Genomic DNA, 18,786 nt, shown 5'->3' with positions numbered 1-18,786 from the left:
GAACAGCCCATAGACTTTTTACGTCCTAGCTTGCTGGGCCTTATTCCCTGAGGACGTAGAAATATGTTTCCTGCAGGGATTAAGGCCCTGCAAGCTGAGGACATGGCAGCTCCATGCTGCCGGCTCCGGGAGGTAGCCGGCAACCTTGGGCTGCCATTCTGGGCCGCAGGTCCCCTCCCCCGGTCACATGATTGCCGGCATTTACCGAATGCTGGCGATCATATAAAAGTTAATAAGTTTTAAAAAGTGAAAGATTCAGCTGCCCCGGTGGATCGGATCCATTGGGGAAGCTGAAAGTACTCACCAGCCTTCGCCACGATGACTGGCAATGTCCCAGCCTCCAGGTCCCGTTGGCGCCTTCTGCACATGCGCGCCAGGAGTCATACGTCGGGCGCGCGCTGGCGAGGAAATTGAAAAATTCTTCTGCTCCCGGCTCCCATGTGTAGCCGAGAGCAGATGGATGTCACTGGGAGCTGCTGTATGCGGTTCCCGGTCACATGATCGCTGCTATCCAATGGATAGCAGCGATCATGTAAAGTAAAAAAAAGTTTTTAAAAAGTTAAAAAAAGAAAAAAATTACCTAAGGCACCGCATTTATCCGTGGACTTCACCACGGCTTCTATGCACGCGCCCGCCGCCAAAATGGCGGACGCATGTGCAAAAGGCACAGATTGCCAGGGTAATTTAAAATCTCCCTGCTCCTGGCTACCAAACGTAGCCGAGAGCCTGGAGATTTCACCGGTGCCCGCAAAACGCGGTTCCTGGTCACGTGATTGCCGCTTTCCAATTGAAAACGGCGATCACGTAAAAGTAAAAGTGAAAATTTCACCTCCAATCACAGATGAGATTCGTGAGGGGAGGTGAAATTACTTACCTAAGGCCTCTGGTGATGTCCCCCAACGGGATCTTTATCCACGGACCTTTCCCCAACTTTGGCGCATGTGCCCATTAGCAAAATGGCGGACACAAGCGCAAAAGCTGTTGAGGGCCCTGGAAATTCAAAGTCTCCTTGTTCCTGGCTACTAAATGTAGCCAAGAGCCTGGAGCAGTGACCGAGGGCTGCAGTGAGTGGTTTCCGGTCACGTGATCGCCGTTATCCAATAGGTAATGGTGATTACGTAAAATTTAAGACAGTTGAAGTTTGATGCACCTTTCCTTTTGAGTCCCGTTGTGCATACAGACATAATATTAAGGCCACAATGGGTATGTCTCTGAAAACGGGACAAACGGGGGTATCCATTTTGGGGTGAACTCTTTCATTCTTATGTACGCTGTACAAAAATGTTTTTAAAATGACACAATTGCCAAAAAAATTAAAATTGTAATTTTTTCCATCTGCTTTGCTCAGATTCATTCAAAAACTGTGGGGTTAAAATATACAGTACACCCCTAGGTGTATGCGTTAAGTGGTCTAGTTTTCAAAATGGGGTCATTTGTGGGGGTCCTCTGTCGTTTTGGCCGCTCAAGGGTTCTACAAGTGGGCAATGGGGCCTAAAACGCCTTCACGCAAAATGTCTGTTCTGAAAGCCACTGGCTGCTCCTTTTGTTTTGGGCCCCGTTGTGAATACGGACATAATTTTAGGGCCACAATGGGTATGTTTCTGAACATGGGACAAACAGGGGTATCCATTTTCTGGTACAAGTCTTCATTCATATGTATGCTGTACAAAAAAAAAACGGGTTTAAAAGTGGCATGATTGCCAAAAAAATGAAAATCGTAATTTTTTCCTTCTGCTTTGCTTAGATTCATTCAAAAACCGTGGGGTCAAAATGCGCAGCACACCCCTAGATAAATTCATTAAGAGGTCTAGTTTTCAAAATGGGGTCATTTTGGTGGGTTCTATATCATTTTGGTCCATCAGTTGGGCAATTGGGCTGAAATCGCCTTCAAGCAAAATGACTGTTCTGAAAGTCACCGTCTGCTCTTTTCGGTTTGGACCCTGTTGTGCATAAGGACACCAGATTAGGGCAAGAATGGGTATGTTTCTGAACACAGGACCAACGGGGGTATCCATTTTGGGTGCAAATACGCATTTTCATGTGCATTATAGAAAAAAAATCCCATCTTTTAAATAGCATATTTGCAAAAACATGAAATTTTATTTTTTCTTCTCTAAATTGCATTAATTCCTGAAAAAAATCTGTGGGGTAAAAGTACTCACGACCCCCCTCAGTGAATACATTAAGGGGTGTAGTTTTTAAAATGGGGTCATTTGTGGGGGTATCTATCATTCTGACACCTATGAGCCTTTGTAATCTTGGCTTGGTGCCAGAAAATAAAGTGTTCCTCAAAATGCTGAAAATCTATGTTAAATTTGCACGTCTCTTAACCCCTTGAGTGGCGGGTTTCCTACCACCCTGTCGTGCCCACCAGGGCAGGTTTTTTAAAATGGTCTAATCATTGAATTTCAACTAATTTTGCAGTTGCGTCTCAAGAGCCATAACTTTTTCATTTTTCCATTGACATGGCCATATAAGGGCTTGTTTTTTGCGGGACAAGTTGTGATTTTTTTAAACAGGGGGGAGGAAAAAAAGAAATGGGGGAAAAAGAAAAAAAGGGGCCATGTCATTAAGGGGTTAAATAATGTGTTAACTTCCTTCTCTGGGTCATTACGATGCATGGATACCACATGTGTGATTGTATTTTTGATTTTTTTACAAAGTAAAGGGAGACAAGTGTTTTTATTATTTTTTTTTATGATTTTTTAACTTTTTTTAATTTTTAATTTTTTTTTGGTCCCTTTAGGGGACTTCCACAGGGACCCATCAGGACCCCTGATAAAATTCCGGGGTCCGATGGTGACAGCCCTTTACATGCTGCAGTGACAGCCCTTTACATGCTGCAGTCACATAGACTGCAGCATGTAAGGGGTTAACGCAGGAGAGATCAGAGGTTTTCTCTGATCTCTGCTGTAAGAGCTAGTACCTAGCTGTCCTCTGACAGCTAACAACCAGCTCTCCCTGCCACAGAGACCATCGGCTTGCTTCTGACAAGCCGATGGTCTCTATGGCAATCTGTAAACAAAGCAGGAGATTGCCGACATATCGGCAATATCTTCTGCTGGTTTTTCAAAGCCCTTGCACTGCTCTGTGTGGGTCTGTGCAGGCAGAGCACACTGCCACAGCTTGTGGCATTGTGCTCTGCAGCTCCCATAGTGATACATAGCCCGGAAATCTTCCGGGCTATGTTGCTATGAGCAGTGGAGCTCGTCCCGGAAATTTTCCGGGCGTGCCACTCAAGGGGTTAAATGCTTAAAAAAAAAACTGAACTTTTTCTAATGTGCGTCCAGAATAAAGTAAACAGATGGAAATATATATCTTATCAAGAATTTGTACAGTATGTTTGCACATATTTGAGATATCGCAGTTGAAAATGTGAAAAAATGAAAAGTCTTTTCAAAATTTTCCCAATTTTGGTGCTTTTAATAAATATACACAAATTCTATCGGACTATTTTCACCGCCTAAATGAAGTACAACATGTGGCGAAAAAACAATATCAGAATCACTTGGATAAGCAAAACCTTTATGGAGTTATGCTATGTCAAATTGACACATGTCAGATTTCCAAAATTTGGTCTCGTCATTAAGGCGCAAACAGGCTTGGTCACTAAGGGGTTAATATAGATCATAGTAGCCAGCAATAGAGTTATTCCAGTGTACAACTCTTGTATTCAAAACGTCTCCCACATAATTGCCTTTTGTGCGTAAGATATGCACGCAGCAGAAAATTTGCGGGAGTCCATCCTTAGGCCGCCTGCACACGGCCGGGTCGGATCCCTCTACAAGAATTTTCGCAGCGGGATGCGACTCGTTCCCCGGTATTGACCTTATACTCACCCGTCTGGCATCTTTTCTCTCGCCACTGCGGTGTTGTGGCTGGTGCACAGCTGCACATGCGCAGTGCAGAGCTGGGGCATAAGCGTTGACGTTTCTGGGCTCGCACAGAAATAGGACTTGCTGCGATTTGTTTACCGTGCGAGTTTTCATGCAGTCAAATCATGGCTGTCTGCATCTAATGCAGTCCTATGGCAGCGGGCACGGGCGGAAAATCTGCGGGAAATCTTGCCACAGAATTTCCGCCTGTCTGCAGGAGGCCTTAATGTTTGTACTTTTGCTCTGTACGTATGTATTCTGTAGCCTTCTTTCAAGTTCATCCAAACTCGGGAGTACCCTTTGAAATAGAAGTCAAATGTTTGGCAGCATTATCCCATCGGCAACTTGGCTCCTGAGATTTATTTGCTGTACCTGTTATGAGTGATAGTTTTTTTTTTTTTATGTCATTTTATTGCACAATACACATTCAGTGATGTTTGATGTTTAATTAGCCTTGATTCCAATGTATCTACTACACAAACCTAGAACACATTGCACTTTTTTTCCCCTGATAATTTGGCCTTTTTAATAGCAGCAGCCACTTGCTTTATGATAAAATAACTCCATATATTGGATCTGCTTGGTAGGTACCTGTGTGTAGCAAAAATCTGCACACAAAGAGATGTTTTTGTGGCTGCATAAAATTTTTGATTAGCCGTCAGACAACTGTTTGCTTGTTTTTCTGCTGATCACTGCCCTGTTTAAGGCCGCCTGCACACGGGCGGAAATCCCGCGGCGGGATTTCCGCCACCGAAAGTTTGCATAGGAGTGCATTACAATACGCACTCCTATGCAGATGGCCGCGCGAAATCTCGCGCGGCAAACAAACCGCGGCATGTCCTATTTTTGTGCGGGGCACGCACTCACCCGGCCGCCGGCTCCGGTCTGCGCGGCAGCCGGCACATGAAAGAGCCGGGGGCCGCCAGGCGCGGGTGAGTACGCGCTCGTCCCTGCAGGCTCTCGGGTCGGGTCCCGAGGCGAGAATTCTCGCTGCCGGATCCGACCCGCTCATGTGCAGGCGGCCTAAGCTGGAAATCAATTCTGCGTGCCAATGGTTTCTGCAAATGGGCGAAGTTTCAAACACATAGTGAACGCAGCATGGAAACCAGCCTTCAAAATCGCAGTTATCAAGAACTGATGTTTGCATGACTACTCTTATCTTCCAATGTAAAATGGCCTTTTAGGAACATGTGCTCTGTTTTGTCTGTGATTTGATCGATAATTCCACTCAATACTTTTTGATGAGTACCAGATTTGTGTTTTTTGCCATTTTCAAAATACTGCTAATATTGTATGCATACAAGTAAGTAGATTGTTGTGGATGTTTGCATTAAGACTAAAGGCCCATTTAGACACAACAATTATCGCACAAAAGACATCTTTTGAGCAATAATTGTTGTGTCATTTACATCGCAAGATGATCGCTCAAGCGTTGAGCAATCACCTTACGCGCTGGAGGATGCAGAGAACAAGCAGGGGGGGGGGGGTGCTCTTCCCTGTTGTCATACAGCCGAGCACTCCCAGCAGAGGGTGCATCCAGCTGTCTTCTGCACGGAGCGCCTGGCTGTTATACAGCTGACCGTTCCGTGCGGGGTATAGAGAACGCAGCTGGACAGCTGTGTTTTTTATACCCCGCCTGTCATCAGGGAGCGGGATATAGCTGAAGCAATAGTATCAGCTGTGTCCCGCTGTGAATCCCTGATAAGACGCATAGTTGTCTTTCAGCGAGCTGAAAGACAACGATGAGCGATAGTTTAATGAAAACTACACGATGTCAGTGCAGTTACACACGATGATTAGCGCTCAAAAGAGGGCTTTGAATGATAATCATTGTGTCTAAATGGGCCTTAATGGTGGGTGCTTTTAAGTTTTTAGGTCTACGCATTCCTAAATATTTTTTTGATTTAAATTTCCATATGAATGTGCATCTGTAGCTCATTTGGTCACTCTCACACAAGCATTTTACAGCAGTGAAAGCAGCGTTGTACAATGGTTTTTTTTTTAGTGTTTGCCTGCATTTTTACTGCATATTTTGTACAGTAACAGTGCAGGCAAGGCCAGCTGATGACCATTTTTATCCCTACCGTTGGCACGGTGCGCAGCATTTTACAGAGTTTTTAATGCACCCCATTCATTTCAATGGACATATCTGCAACGCCCAGAAATGGAACATTCAGCGTTTCATTCTCGTTATACACTCTGAGCTAAAACGCTCGTCTGAGAAGCCACATTTAAATGAACTGAGAGTATAACGTTTTTAGCGGGCGTTAAAAACACCTGCTAAACACTATTAATAAAAAAAACAAAACACCTGTGTGATAGACGCTTTACATAGACATTAAATCTTTTTAATGTGTTTCTTTTGTTTGTTTTTAGGAATCTACAGGCAGCCATTGGAGCATATTATGATTTCGAAAGTCCTAATGTCAACATCCCTTGCATGTCATTCGTAGAAGATGTAACTATTGGAGAAGGAGAATCTGTACCTCCCGATACCCAGTTCACAAAAACATGGAGAGTGCAGAACACAGGTAATGTAATAGTAATATTCAGGAAAGTTAAAGCATTCATGGAAAGTATGAAGCTATATAAAGAATCTGTTGCCTACTGTGCTTGATGTTATTTATATTGGATATATGCAATACAAGTAAAAACTTCATCCCAGGATGAGCGACTGCAATCTGAAATTTCCACATATATTCTTACAAAAAAAAAATCATGAGAATGGTTACAATGCAATGGCGTCAAAAAGAAAATGTTGTCATTTAGCAACCAATCACAGCACAGCTTTCATTTACCTCAGCAGTATAAGTAATGAAAGCTGTGCTGTGATTGGTTACTGTAGATACGTAGCTTTCCTAAGAGTGTGGTATCGAGCTACTTTTCCGTGACCTACCCTGTAGATGCCATGGTGGTGATGAGCTAGTGTGAGGCATCATGTGTAGTTACATTATGCATACACATGAGGGCCGAGTTGCTCTGCTAAACTGCACCACATCCGTCTAAAATGGGTATATTAAGATTCTGGCTAGACGTCTGGTTACAGATGTGTGTTTATAAGCTGACAGCTTTTTTTCTAGGCAGAGTAATAGGGAAAACGCCTGTCAAATCCGCTGTGGGCAGAGAAAGCCCACTGCTCATGAATATGCCAGATTTCTGGTACAGAGCGCTTGCAGCATGTTGTGGCTAATTAGTAGCGTTCAACCAAGATGTGTCTGAAATCAGTGTGCTTGTCACTAATGCATATGCTGCCTTTAGGGGTTAAAGAGCATCTATTATCTACTTGAAGGGCTCCAACCCACTAGCGATAGGTTTTCTTGAGATGGGAGAGTGAGTGAGTGAAAACGCAGGATTATGAAACCAATGATTTTTAATGGTTTCATACTCATTTGCATTGTGTGCACTCAAGCTTTTCAGCGTTAAGAAAAACCTGCGCTATCGCCCATTGTTTTCAATATTTTCATTGAAAATATAGGGAGTACTTCGCGCTCCCCTGGCACAGCTATGGCCAGGAATTCCTTCATCCTCGCGGGATTGAAGGAATTCCCTGCCACAGCTGTGGCAGAAGTCCGCGATGCTAACCCATTGCTTTCAATGGGGCCAGCGCTGCTGCCGTCCTATTGACAACAATGGTTTGCAGGCAATACCCGCACCAATAATTTTCGTGGAAGGGCTTTAAATATAAGGCCTTTTATAAAAATCATTGCTGGCTGTAAAAAAAAATAATTATAAATTACTCACCTAGAGGAGCCGTCCAGCTCTTCTCTCTGGCCCTAGCAGTCTTCTTCTGTCTTCTGTAGGCCAGGGATTGAAAAATCCCCGCCTCCAGAAAGCGCTGCCTCTGATTGGCTGAGCACTATGACCAATCAGAGTTAGCGCCCAGCTGTCATTGAATGACAGCTGGGTGCTGTGTGTGATTGGTCACAGTGCTCAGCCAATCAAAGGCAGCACTCAGCCATTCATTGAATTTAATTAATGGACACACGGCTCTTCTAGGTAAGTAATTTTTATTTTTATTTTTTTACCTTTTTTTTTTTACCTCAGGGGAGCGCAATGTACTCCCTATGTTTTCAATGGGGCTGGCACTGCTGGGCGATAGCGCAAGTTTTTCTTAATGCTGCAAGGCTTGAGTGCACACGACGAAAAGGAGTATGAAACCATTGAAAATCATTGGTTTCATAATCATAGGTTTTCTTGTGATGCAAGAGTCAGTCAAAACTCATCGCTAGTGGGTTGGAGCCCCTAAGGACATGCCCTCTTTTGGCGTTGAGGACGCAACGATTTTTGGGGGATTTTCATTTCCATTTTTCAAGAGCCATAACTTTTTTTTTAATTTTTCTGCAGATACGGCCATATAAGGGCTTGTTTTTTGCGTGGCGAACTATATTTTTTATTGGTACCATTTTTGGGTGCAAACATTTATTTTCTCTGGTCATCATCACAACGGCCCCATTACATATAGAGGATGCCCTCTGACCTCCGTAGGGACAGGAAGAGCCTTTAAGGCTGGGTTCACACGGGACTGATTTGCCGCGGAATTTCTGTGTGGCAAATCTGCCCGCGGCTCCTAATCCCGTGATTTGCCAGCCATGTGGACTAGATTTTGAAAAAATGTCGTCCACACGAGGCGGAAGCGGAATTGACAGTTGCAGCACACACACAACGCAGACCCAGAAATGGTGCCAGATTTGAAAACATGCCTCCATTGACAGGCTCTATTCCCTCTGGGAGGTTATCCTGCAGTCAGGGAAAGTGCTCCAGCATGTTGGTATGACCCCCTGCAAACAGTGAGGGGCTATAAGCCAAAGGAGACATAAATGCTAAAAGCCATTTTTGCAGGTTTTTAAATGTATGCTTTTTTTATTCTTTCCCTGTTCTTTGTATATGTGTTTTTCAGACTGATAAGGAGGGTCTAAAAGTTAAAATGTACCCCAAAAAAACAGGCCAGAAAATGCGCAATAAGAGATTTGGAGGATGGTTGCAAAAAATCATTACGCAAAGAATGCACGGGGAAAATTTGGCAGAAGAAAGAGCGGCCTTTAAGGCAGACATTAGGAGTATGGTAAAGAAGGAATTGCAAGCCTCCTTGTCATCCCTCTCCCATACGCAGCCGGGTCCATCAAAACCTTCTAAAAGCTTGAGACTGGCAGAGTCGCTGACTTCAATCTCAGTAGAATCCCTGGAACTCGTCAGAAGGGGAATTAGGGAATCAATTGTCGCAAGTTAAAAATTAGAAAAAATACTATTTTTCTTCTGACGACATGGAACATCTCCTCAAGGCGGTGAGAGAAACCATGCAGGTCGAAGAGAACCACCCACCAAGAACCATCCAGGATGAAATGTTTGGGGGGCTTCAGTCCAGAAGGAAAACTATTTTTCCAATAAATGATACTCTAAAGCAAGTCATCTCAAATGAATGGCAAGATCCAGAGAAAGGCTGATAGTCTCTAAGGAATTCAAAGGAATTTCCCCGGAGGATGTCTGTGTGTATAAGGAAACCCCAAAAGTAAATATGCAGATAGCCAAAGTAACTATAAAAAAAACCTGCTCCCCTTGGAGGATGCGTGACAACTTTCAGACCCCATGAATAAGAAAGTTGACTGGCAAATTAAGAAATTGTGGGAAGCGACTTCCTTCACCATAGAAGCCAATATCGCAATGACATCAGTAGCCAGATCCATGGTTCTGTGGCTAAATCGCATGGTGGATTCAATAAAAGAGCTGGCTCCCAGAGAGGAAATGGCAAGCTGCCTTCCACTCTTAAAGATGGCTACAGGATTCCTAGCACATGCTTGCAGAATTGGTAAGATACGGCGCAAAAACCTCAGTCTTGAGCAACACCGCAAGGCGGGCACTATGGCTGAAATCGTGGTGGGCAGACGCAACGTCAAACAGAGTACATGTTCGGTCCCGTCCTAGATAAAAACCTCGAAAAAGCTGGAGATAAGAATAAAATTCTTCCGGATAGACGGTCGTACAGAAGACCATCCTCCTCAAGAAGGCCACGACAGCAGCCTCCAGAAACCAAGGGAAAACAGGGAGGTGGTCGTACCCCAAAGGAGGTCGGAGTAAGACAACACAACAAGCTTCTGACCCAACGGTGGGGGGTAGACTATCACGATATATAGACCAGTGGCGGTAGGTAATATCCAACCCCTGGGTACTACAAATAATTGCAACTGGATATCGGATCGAGTTTAGTTCTCTGCCCCCCCCAAAAATTCTTCTTAACCTCTTCAGGGTCCCCTAAAGAACAAGAAAATTTGATAAAGTGCATTCAAGAACTAAAGGACCTGGGGGTCGTTATGCAAGTCACCAAACAGGAAAGGGGTGAAGGGTTCTTTTCCTCCCTCTTCTTGATAAAAAATAAATACTTTTTTTTTTTAAATGGTTCTATAAGAACTATTTTTAATCTCAAAGCCCTAAACAAATTTATAGGAAATTAAAGATGGAAACCGTTAAGTCCATTGTACCCCTAATAAATTCTGGGAGTGTCATGTGCACCATAGATCTTAAAGATGCGTATTATCACGTCCCAATAACTAATTGCCACTAAAAATACCTAAGATTTGCTTTGCGAATAGGTGATAACCTATACTTCACTACCAATTTAAGGCTCTGCCATTTGGTATCTCCACCACCCCTAGAGTATTCGCAAAAGTAGTGTAGAGATGATGGCCTGCTTTAGGAGAAAACAAATCCTTATCTTCCCCTATCTGGATGACTTCCTGTTGGTTTTTAAAAAACCAATGCAGAAACTATGTGCTCAGATATATGCATAGTCTTGTCGGCGTTGAGCAATCTTGGGTGGATCGTAAATAGACAAAAATCAGACCTGATCCCAGGTACGCAAAGAATATATCTAGGAGTACTGCTAGATTCCCACGCCCAGAAATCACCACTCCCCCATTCCAAAAAAAAGGACCTCATCCAGTCAGTAGCATCCCTATGCCAGGCAAGTTTCCATTTGGGATGCAATGAAACTTCTTGGTCTACTAACAGCCTGTATACAGATAGTTCCATGGGCCCAAGCTCACACTCGACAGCTGCAATACTTGATCCCTGCCCACTGGGACAAACAGCAGACCTCCCTAGATAATAATGTGAGACTGTCCGTTCAGGTTAAACAGTCGCTACGCTAGTGGACCTCCCAGAACAACCTTAACAAAGGTATCCACTGGTCCCGACGAATGTGCGCAAGAGGGAGTGGGGAGCACAAGTAGCTGAAATAACTTTTCAGGGAACCTGTGACTCCCGAATAGCTGCATGCTCATCCAATTATAGAGAGCTAAGGGCGATATGGGAGAGTCTTCGTGTGGCAGAACCCCACCTCAGAGGAAGGCATGTCAGAATCTTGTCAGATAACATGACAGCCTTATCATTAATTTGTCACCAGGGCGGAACATGACACCCCCTCCTTCAACAGTTGATGGCAAGAATACTACGCTTGGCAGAATCCACGGTTCTATCCCTATCAGCAATCCACCTGAAGGGGTCTACAAACCTCTTCACGGACTTCTCAGCAGGCAAAACCTCCTCCCAGGAGAATGGTGTCTGAGTCATGAGGCCTTCAACCTCATAACACATCAGAGGGGGCAACCACAAATCGACCTATTTGCCACAAGGACAAACTCAAAATGCCGGGACTTTTATTCCCTCAATCCAAGGGACAACCCACGCGGGATAGACGCCCTGTCTCAAAATTGGAACGTCAACCTTGCTTATGCCTTTCCCCCCCTCTTCCCTGATCCCTCATATCCTCAGGAAGGTTGAGGTCAGTCGAGCAAGGGTAATTCTAGTCGCCCCCATTTTGGGACAAAAGGCCTTGGTAATCCCGTATTGAACACCCTAGCAATTCAAGGCTCTCTCCGGTTGCCAGTCGAACAAGGTCTCCTATTGCAAGGTCCACTAACCTACTCAGGAGTTGAGAAACTGAAGTTAGCAGCCTGGATGATGAAGGCACAATACTTCGGAGAAAGGACCTCTCACAAAAAGTAATTGCAACACCGGGAAAAAGTCGCAAACCTGTACCCACAGCTATATACAGCAAAGTGTGGAGGAAATTCTCATAATACTGTTACCTAGATCTGAGAGAGACACTAAGCATAGATATACCCATAATTATTAACTAGAAATGGGTTTACGCCCAAGAACCCTAAAAGTGCAAGTTGCAGCGTTGGGATCCTGTCTGTATTTTCCTGTAGCAAAACATTGCTGGGTCCGCAGGTTCCTAAAAGGGGATGACAGACCTTTTATCAGGGAAACTTTTCCAACCTGGGACCTAAACCTGGTCCTAAACAATTTCTGTAAGCCACCCTTTGAACCCCTCTCCCAACTCCTCATAAAATTGCTCACACCTAAGCTCTCTTTTCTGGTTGCCATAACCTCGGCACAGAGAGTGGGAAAATTGCAGGCGTCCTCTTCTGTTGAACCCCATATGATAGTGCAAGATCATAGGATCATTTTTAACCTTAGAGACCCTGCTTTCCTTCCGAAGGTCGTCTCTAAATTTCACAGAGAACAGACAATTACCCGACCCTCTTTCTGCCAAGTTCCTCATAATGACAAAGAAAGAGAATTCCATAAATTGGATGTAAGGAGGGCTGTTCTGGCATATGTAGAAGCTACCCAATAATTCCGAAAACGCAATAAACTTTTTGTCCAATTTCAGGGGTCGGGCAGAGGAAAGACAGCGTATAAGGGCACCATAGCAAGATGGATCAGGACGGCCATCTAGGAGGCATACAAAGCCCGGGCTCTTGATCCTTCTGAAAATATCAAAGCCCACTCTACAAGATCCCTTTCCTCCTCGTAGGCAGAGGAAGCACAGGCCTCCGCTGAGCAAATTTGCAAAGCGGCTGCCTGGTGCAGTCTGCACATATTTATAAAGCATTTTAACAAAGACCTGGCATACGGATGGAAAGTCCTTCAGGCAGTAGCCCCACCCTAAAAATACTTATAATTTGGTATTGCTCCATATGTAACGAGGCCGTCGTGATGACGACCGGAGAACGAAGGTATTACTTACCGGTGGTCATTTTTCCAGGAGTCATCGTGATGGCCCATAGTTCCCTTCCTTATAGAAAATTTATGTTCTTTTTCTCAATGTAAAATAATACCAAATAAATGTAAAAATTTGTAGTTCAGTATACATTGGCTACCGTAATAATTTGAAAGTCACTGAGAAGATGGTGGAAAGGAGGTGCTTTAAGGGCTCTTTCTGTCCCTACCAAGGTCAAAGGGCATCCTCCATATGTAATGGGGCCGTCGTAATGACTCCCGAAAAAAGGATTACCGGTAACTTATCCCTTCTTTTTGAGAGCAGGGAGAGAAAACACAAATTCTGTAATTGTTTTAATGTATTTTATTTTAATTTTTTTACAGCGTCAATTATACAGCATAAATGACACAATACATTTTTTCTGTGGGTTGGTACAATTACGATACTAAAAACATTAAACTTTTTTTTTAGATTTTTACACTTTTGCATAATAAAACCCCTTTTTTGGGGGGAAATTATAATTATTTTTGCATCGTTGCATAACCTTTTTTTTCCCATGGATGGAGCTCTGTGAGGGCTTGTGTTTTTTGTGTCACGATCTGTAGTTTTTATTTGTACCATTTTGGGGTACAAATGGCTTTTTTGCTCGCTTTTTGGGAGGTAAAATGAATAAAATAAGCAATTAAAAAAAAAAATTCATACAAATAGGGGAAATTCTGAGCAAAAAAGCGTTTTTGTTTTTTTCTTAATTTTTTTTTTACACTGTTTATGATCCATAGCAGCTATGATAAGGCATTGTATGACTTCTGCACTGCAATGCCTTATCGCTTGTAATCGCTGTTGCCATGGCAATCTGTCGGCCCTCATCCGATGATATCACATTGGGAGCACCCTCTCTCTGAACCCTTTACATGTTGTGTTCTACATAGATCACGGCATGTAAGGTGTTAACAGCAGGGGTCGCTGTCCTTATGCACTCCCGCTGTTGCAGCTGGAGGCGGGTTATCGGTAACAGCTGGCTTTTGCTGCCGGATGGCGCTGGGTCTCTTCTGATCTTGAGCTATCCACATGATGTTATGTATCCCGCTGCCATGACGTAACCTTACGTCATATGGTGATAAGGGGTAAGTGCATAGAGACCAGTGAAGACAAGAGTAAGGGAGAGTTTACAATTCCTGCTGCATTTCTCTTCACCGAATTTTATATTGTACTGATTAGGATTTTAGAAAATTTTGACAGTTTGAAAAGGCTTGAAGAAACCCTATCTACTGACCCTACCTAATGCTCCTCCTTCCACCCTCCCCCACCCCAAGCTGTACCTATATATCTTTGCCGACTCTTTCAAGAAGTGCTTCACACTTTCATTTATATGGATTCTGACATGTTGCTCCAAATACTTGGAGCTGAAATAAGTTTTTGTAAGATCTTGTGTTGCGATTTTGCTATTCAACACTTTAATAAAGAAGTAATCAATTGATGAGCATTTAAGGATCCCTTAACGTCTTCCTAACTGCTTAATTTAAATATACATAACAAGGTTGAAGTATGTATGGCGTACACTCAGGAGACGAGTCCACTTCATACCTGGCAGCTATCGGCTGTTTTTGACTGCATACAGCCGCCAGCAACCGTTACAATTTAAATAGGTTTCAATTACAGCCTTTAACTACTTGGATGCTATGGTCTAAATTTGAATGTGCGGCTAAGCAGCACATCCCGCTTCCTACACTCCAGCCCCCACTCCTTTGCAATGTAATAGCAGAGTGCTGATGGCACAATTGCATTTTTGTAATTGCAGAAAAATGAAAAAGTGAGCATTTAGGTTTTAGTTTTTAAGATGGTGTCTTTATTACTTCTCTCCTTTTTAGATGTGTGGTATCTGTCTCGGACAGGTTTGTTAATTAGATTGCCAGGTGATCTTGGTTAAAGGGAAAGTTGCTTAAATAGAATGTTCCACATTATTAACCCCTTCTAATCCAATTTTGGATTGTGGGCTTTCTCTTTCTGCCATTGTAAAATGGTGTCATCTGCTGGCTAAAGCCAATACTGCAGTTTGACATGCCGTAGAGGCTCAGACAGCGGAGTGACCAACAATATACACTAAGAATACCCTGTCCGACGTCTTCTGACATCAGAGCTGTACTTACAGCTTTCAATCAGAATGTTTGAAGTTCTCCCTCAGTGGAATGGAAAGGGTTAAGTAAGTCACACTTGTGAAATATGGGAAGAAAAATGCTTTTCTGAAGATGAAAAGTTTGTAATAGTCCAATGTCTTGCAAAAGGCGTGAAGACAATTTATTTTTCAGAGGCTAAAGATAAATAATCGAACTGTGAAAAGATATGTGAGCGATTCACAGCACAGGCGAATACGATCTGATAAAGGCTAAGGCCTCATGTCCACGGGGAAAATAAGATCCGCTGCAGATTCTCCATGTAGAATCTGCAGCGGGTCCCTCCTGCCCCGCGGACATGAGCGCTGAAAATAAGAATTTAAAAGCATTTACCTATCCGGCGCGGGCGGAGAAGGTCAGCTGTTCCTCACAGCCGGATCTTCATTTTCGGCCGGCGGATGAATTCCTGACGCCGGCGGCACGTCGTCGACGTGCCGCGCGCATGCGCCGGGCACATCCGCCAAGCCGAAGCAAGGGAGATGCGGCCGTGAGGAAGAGCAGAGCTTCGCGGCCCGCTGCGGGTGAGTAAATGCTTTAAATTCCTATTTTAGGTCTCCCGCGGATCCGGACGGCTTCCATAGGCTTCAATAGAAGCCCGCGGGAGCCGTCCCCGCGGGAGACCCGCATGAAAATGGAGCATGGTCCAGATTTTTTCATGCTCCATTTTTTTTAAAATCACTTTTATTGACGATCCGCGGGTATTTATCTACCCGCGGGTGGTCAATGCATCCCTATGGGGTGCGGATCCGCGCGCGGGAGATCCGCTGCGGATTTTAAATCACATTTTGCCCGTGGACATGAGCCCTTAATAAGGAGAGTTTCTGACAGGCAAATTACTCTTAAGAGCACAACTGAAAAATGTCACTCATGGGTAGCAAATAAATACAACGTGCTCATATTTTAACGTGCTGGTGTCTCCGGAGTGTCACAAAGTCCTTGATGCAGGATATCTCAGAGGCTGGCAGTTGTGCATAAAGGTGTAGCTCGGCCACCCCTAACCAATGCTCACAAAGGGAAGCGTTTGCAGTGAGATCACAAATACATCGACTAATTTTCAAACTATTTTATTCACTGATGAATGCTGTGCTGCACTAGATAATCCATGATGGATGGCGTTCTGGATTGCTGGTCAACGGCTACTCTGTTCCTACAAGACTGAGACATCAGCAAGGAGATAGCAGAGTGCTGTTTTGGGCCGGAATATTGCAAAGTGAGATCCAAGTGTATTCCTGAGGGTATCAAAATGAACTTTCAACGATGTGTGGAGTTCCTAGCTGAGCATTTTCTGCCATGGTATACAAAGAAGGATCTTGCAGGAGATAAAATCGTGGTTTGGCAACCAATCTCTTCTAACCTCAATCCTATTGAGAACCTGTGGAGCATCCTTAAAAGGAAGCTATATAAGAATCGGTGTCAGTATACCTCCAACAGCAATTCTGGGAGGCACTACTGACATCCTCTAATGAAATGCAAGCAGAAATTATACATGGCCTTACAAGTGCAATGAATGAGGCTGGGCTCACACGTCCGTATGCGTAATTCACTGCGGGCCTTCTGCAGCGAATTCCAGCTATGAGCCCGGCTGTGACCCTGCGTTATGGCCTCGTAATCTACTGTGCATAACTGCATACTTATGCGAGCAGTCATGAGCAGTACACTTTTCTTTTTTTGTCTAGATTTCCCGTGTCGTCATTTAGCAATGACGCAGGTACCAACAGCCCATATGCAATGTAGTTGTGTATAGGCTGCCGGTATATTTGCAGCCATAGAGAACAATGGGCTCTATGGTCAAGATTCCGCGGTAAAATAGAACATGCTGCTTTTTGTTTTCCACGAGCAGATTATGCAATTCTGTCTCACTACTGTTAGCGGAATTGTGTAATCCAATGCATTTCATTGATCCGTGTATTATCGTAGATCAAACGCTTGCGCAAACGGCAATTCCTATCTGGTCGTGTGAGACCAGCCTTAAAGTTGTTACAAGTTATATCAAAGAAGGGCTCATATATCAATATGTAACTTTTTTTTTTCCAAAATGAACTGTGCATACAAAAAATAACAGTTTTATGTTGAAAATTCTATGAATCAAAGAATGGTAGAGTTGGAAGGGACCTCCAAGGTCATCTGGTCCAACCCCCTGCTCCATGCAGGATTCACTAAATCATCCCAGACAGATATTTATTTGTCCAGCCTTTGTTTGAATACTTCCATTGAATGAGAACTCGATTGATCACCCTCACTGTCAGAAAGTTTTTTTTCTAATATCTAATTTGTGACTCCTCCCTTTCAGTTTCATCCCATTGCTTCTAGTCTTTCCTTGTGCAAATTAGAATTGGGTTGATCCCTTTGCACTGTGACAGCCCTTCAGAAATTTGTAGACCACTATTAAGTCTCCTCTCAGCCTTCTTTGTTGCAAACTAAACATTCCCAGATCCTTTAACCATTCCTCATAGAACATGATTTGTAGACCACTTACCATCTTAGTAACTCTTCTCTGAACTTGCTCCAGTTTATCTAGGCCTTTTTTAACCCCTTAGTGACCGAGGCTGTTTGCGCCTTAATGACCAGGCCAAATTTTGCAAATCTGACACGTGTCACTTTAACATGGACAAACACCAGAAAGGTTTTGCATATCCAAGCGATTCTGACATTGTTTTTTCGCCACATGTTGTACTTCATTTAGGCGGGAAAAAAAGACCGATAGAATTTGTGTTTATTTATTAAAAGCGCCAAAATTGGAAAACTTTTGAAAAAAATCGTCAATTTTTTTCACATTTCCAACTGCAATATCTCAAATATGTGCAAACATAATATAGAAATTTTTGCTAAGATATATATTTCCGTCCGTTTACTTTATTTTGGGCGCACATTGGAAAAACTTTTGTTTTTTTGGGGTTTTTTTTAACCCCTTAATGACACGGCCTATTTTGGCGTTGAGGACCAAGCGATTTTTTGGTATTTTTCCATCTCCATTTTTCAAAAGCCATAACTTTTTTATTTTTCCGTGGACGCGGCCGTATAAGGGCTTGTTTTTTGCGTGGCAATCTGTAGTTTTTATCGGTGCCACTTTTGGGTACATAGACAATATCGTAAATTTTATTTTTTTTTTTTAATGATAACAGGGAGAGAAAACGCATCAATTCGGCCATAGATTTCTTTTTCTTTTTTTTACAGTGTTAATCATGCAGCATAAATGACACACTAAATTTTTTCTGCGGGTCGGTACGGTAACAACGATACCAAAATTGTTATTTTTTTTTGGTTTTTACACTTTTTTTGCAATAAAAGCCCCTTTTTTTTGGAAATCTTTTTTTTTCCTCTATAGCTGCATTCAAAGTCCTGTAACTTCTTTATTTTTCTATGTACGGCGCTCTCTGAGGGCTTATTTTTTGCGAGACCACCTGTAGTTTTTATTGGTACCATTTTGGGAAATGTACGGTTTTTTTGATCACTTTTATTGCATTTTTTGTGAGGCAAAATGCTAAAAATTAGCATTTTGCCTCTGTTTTTTAGGGGTTTTTTTTACGCTTTTTGTCGTACAAAATAAAAAGCGTGTTCAACTTTTTGTACACGTCGTTACGGACGCGTCAATACCCAATATGTGGGGTTTTAATTTTTTTCCCCTTTTTTTATGCTAATATTAGAAAAAGCATAAAAAAGGGGTTTTTTACATTTTTTTTTTTTACATTTTTCTTTTTTTACACTTTTCTTTTGTTTTTTTTTACACTATTTGAGTCCC

The 18,786-nt window shown here is 43.1% G+C and overlaps 1 protein-coding gene across 2 annotated transcripts in view; it reads left to right on the top strand.

Annotated features, from left to right (window-relative positions):
* Positions 1-18,786, top strand: part of ILRUN (inflammation and lipid regulator with UBA-like and NBR1-like domains) — a 139,107-nt gene that overhangs the window by 29,811 nt on the left and 90,510 nt on the right. For both annotated transcript variants that reach the window (XM_066608867.1, XM_066608859.1), the window contains exon 2: positions 6,252-6,406. In XM_066608867.1, coding sequence (XP_066464964.1) covers positions 6,252-6,406 — 155 coding nt within the window. The remainder of the gene's footprint in view (positions 1-6,251; positions 6,407-18,786) is intronic.

The sequence above is a fragment of the Eleutherodactylus coqui genome, chromosome 1 (genome assembly GCF_035609145.1).
Source record: "Eleutherodactylus coqui strain aEleCoq1 chromosome 1, aEleCoq1.hap1, whole genome shotgun sequence".
Classification (NCBI taxonomy): Eukaryota; Metazoa; Chordata; class Amphibia; order Anura; family Eleutherodactylidae; genus Eleutherodactylus; species Eleutherodactylus coqui.
Note: the sequence above shows the minus strand (reverse complement) of the source record. Positions and strands in the feature narration are given on the sequence as shown.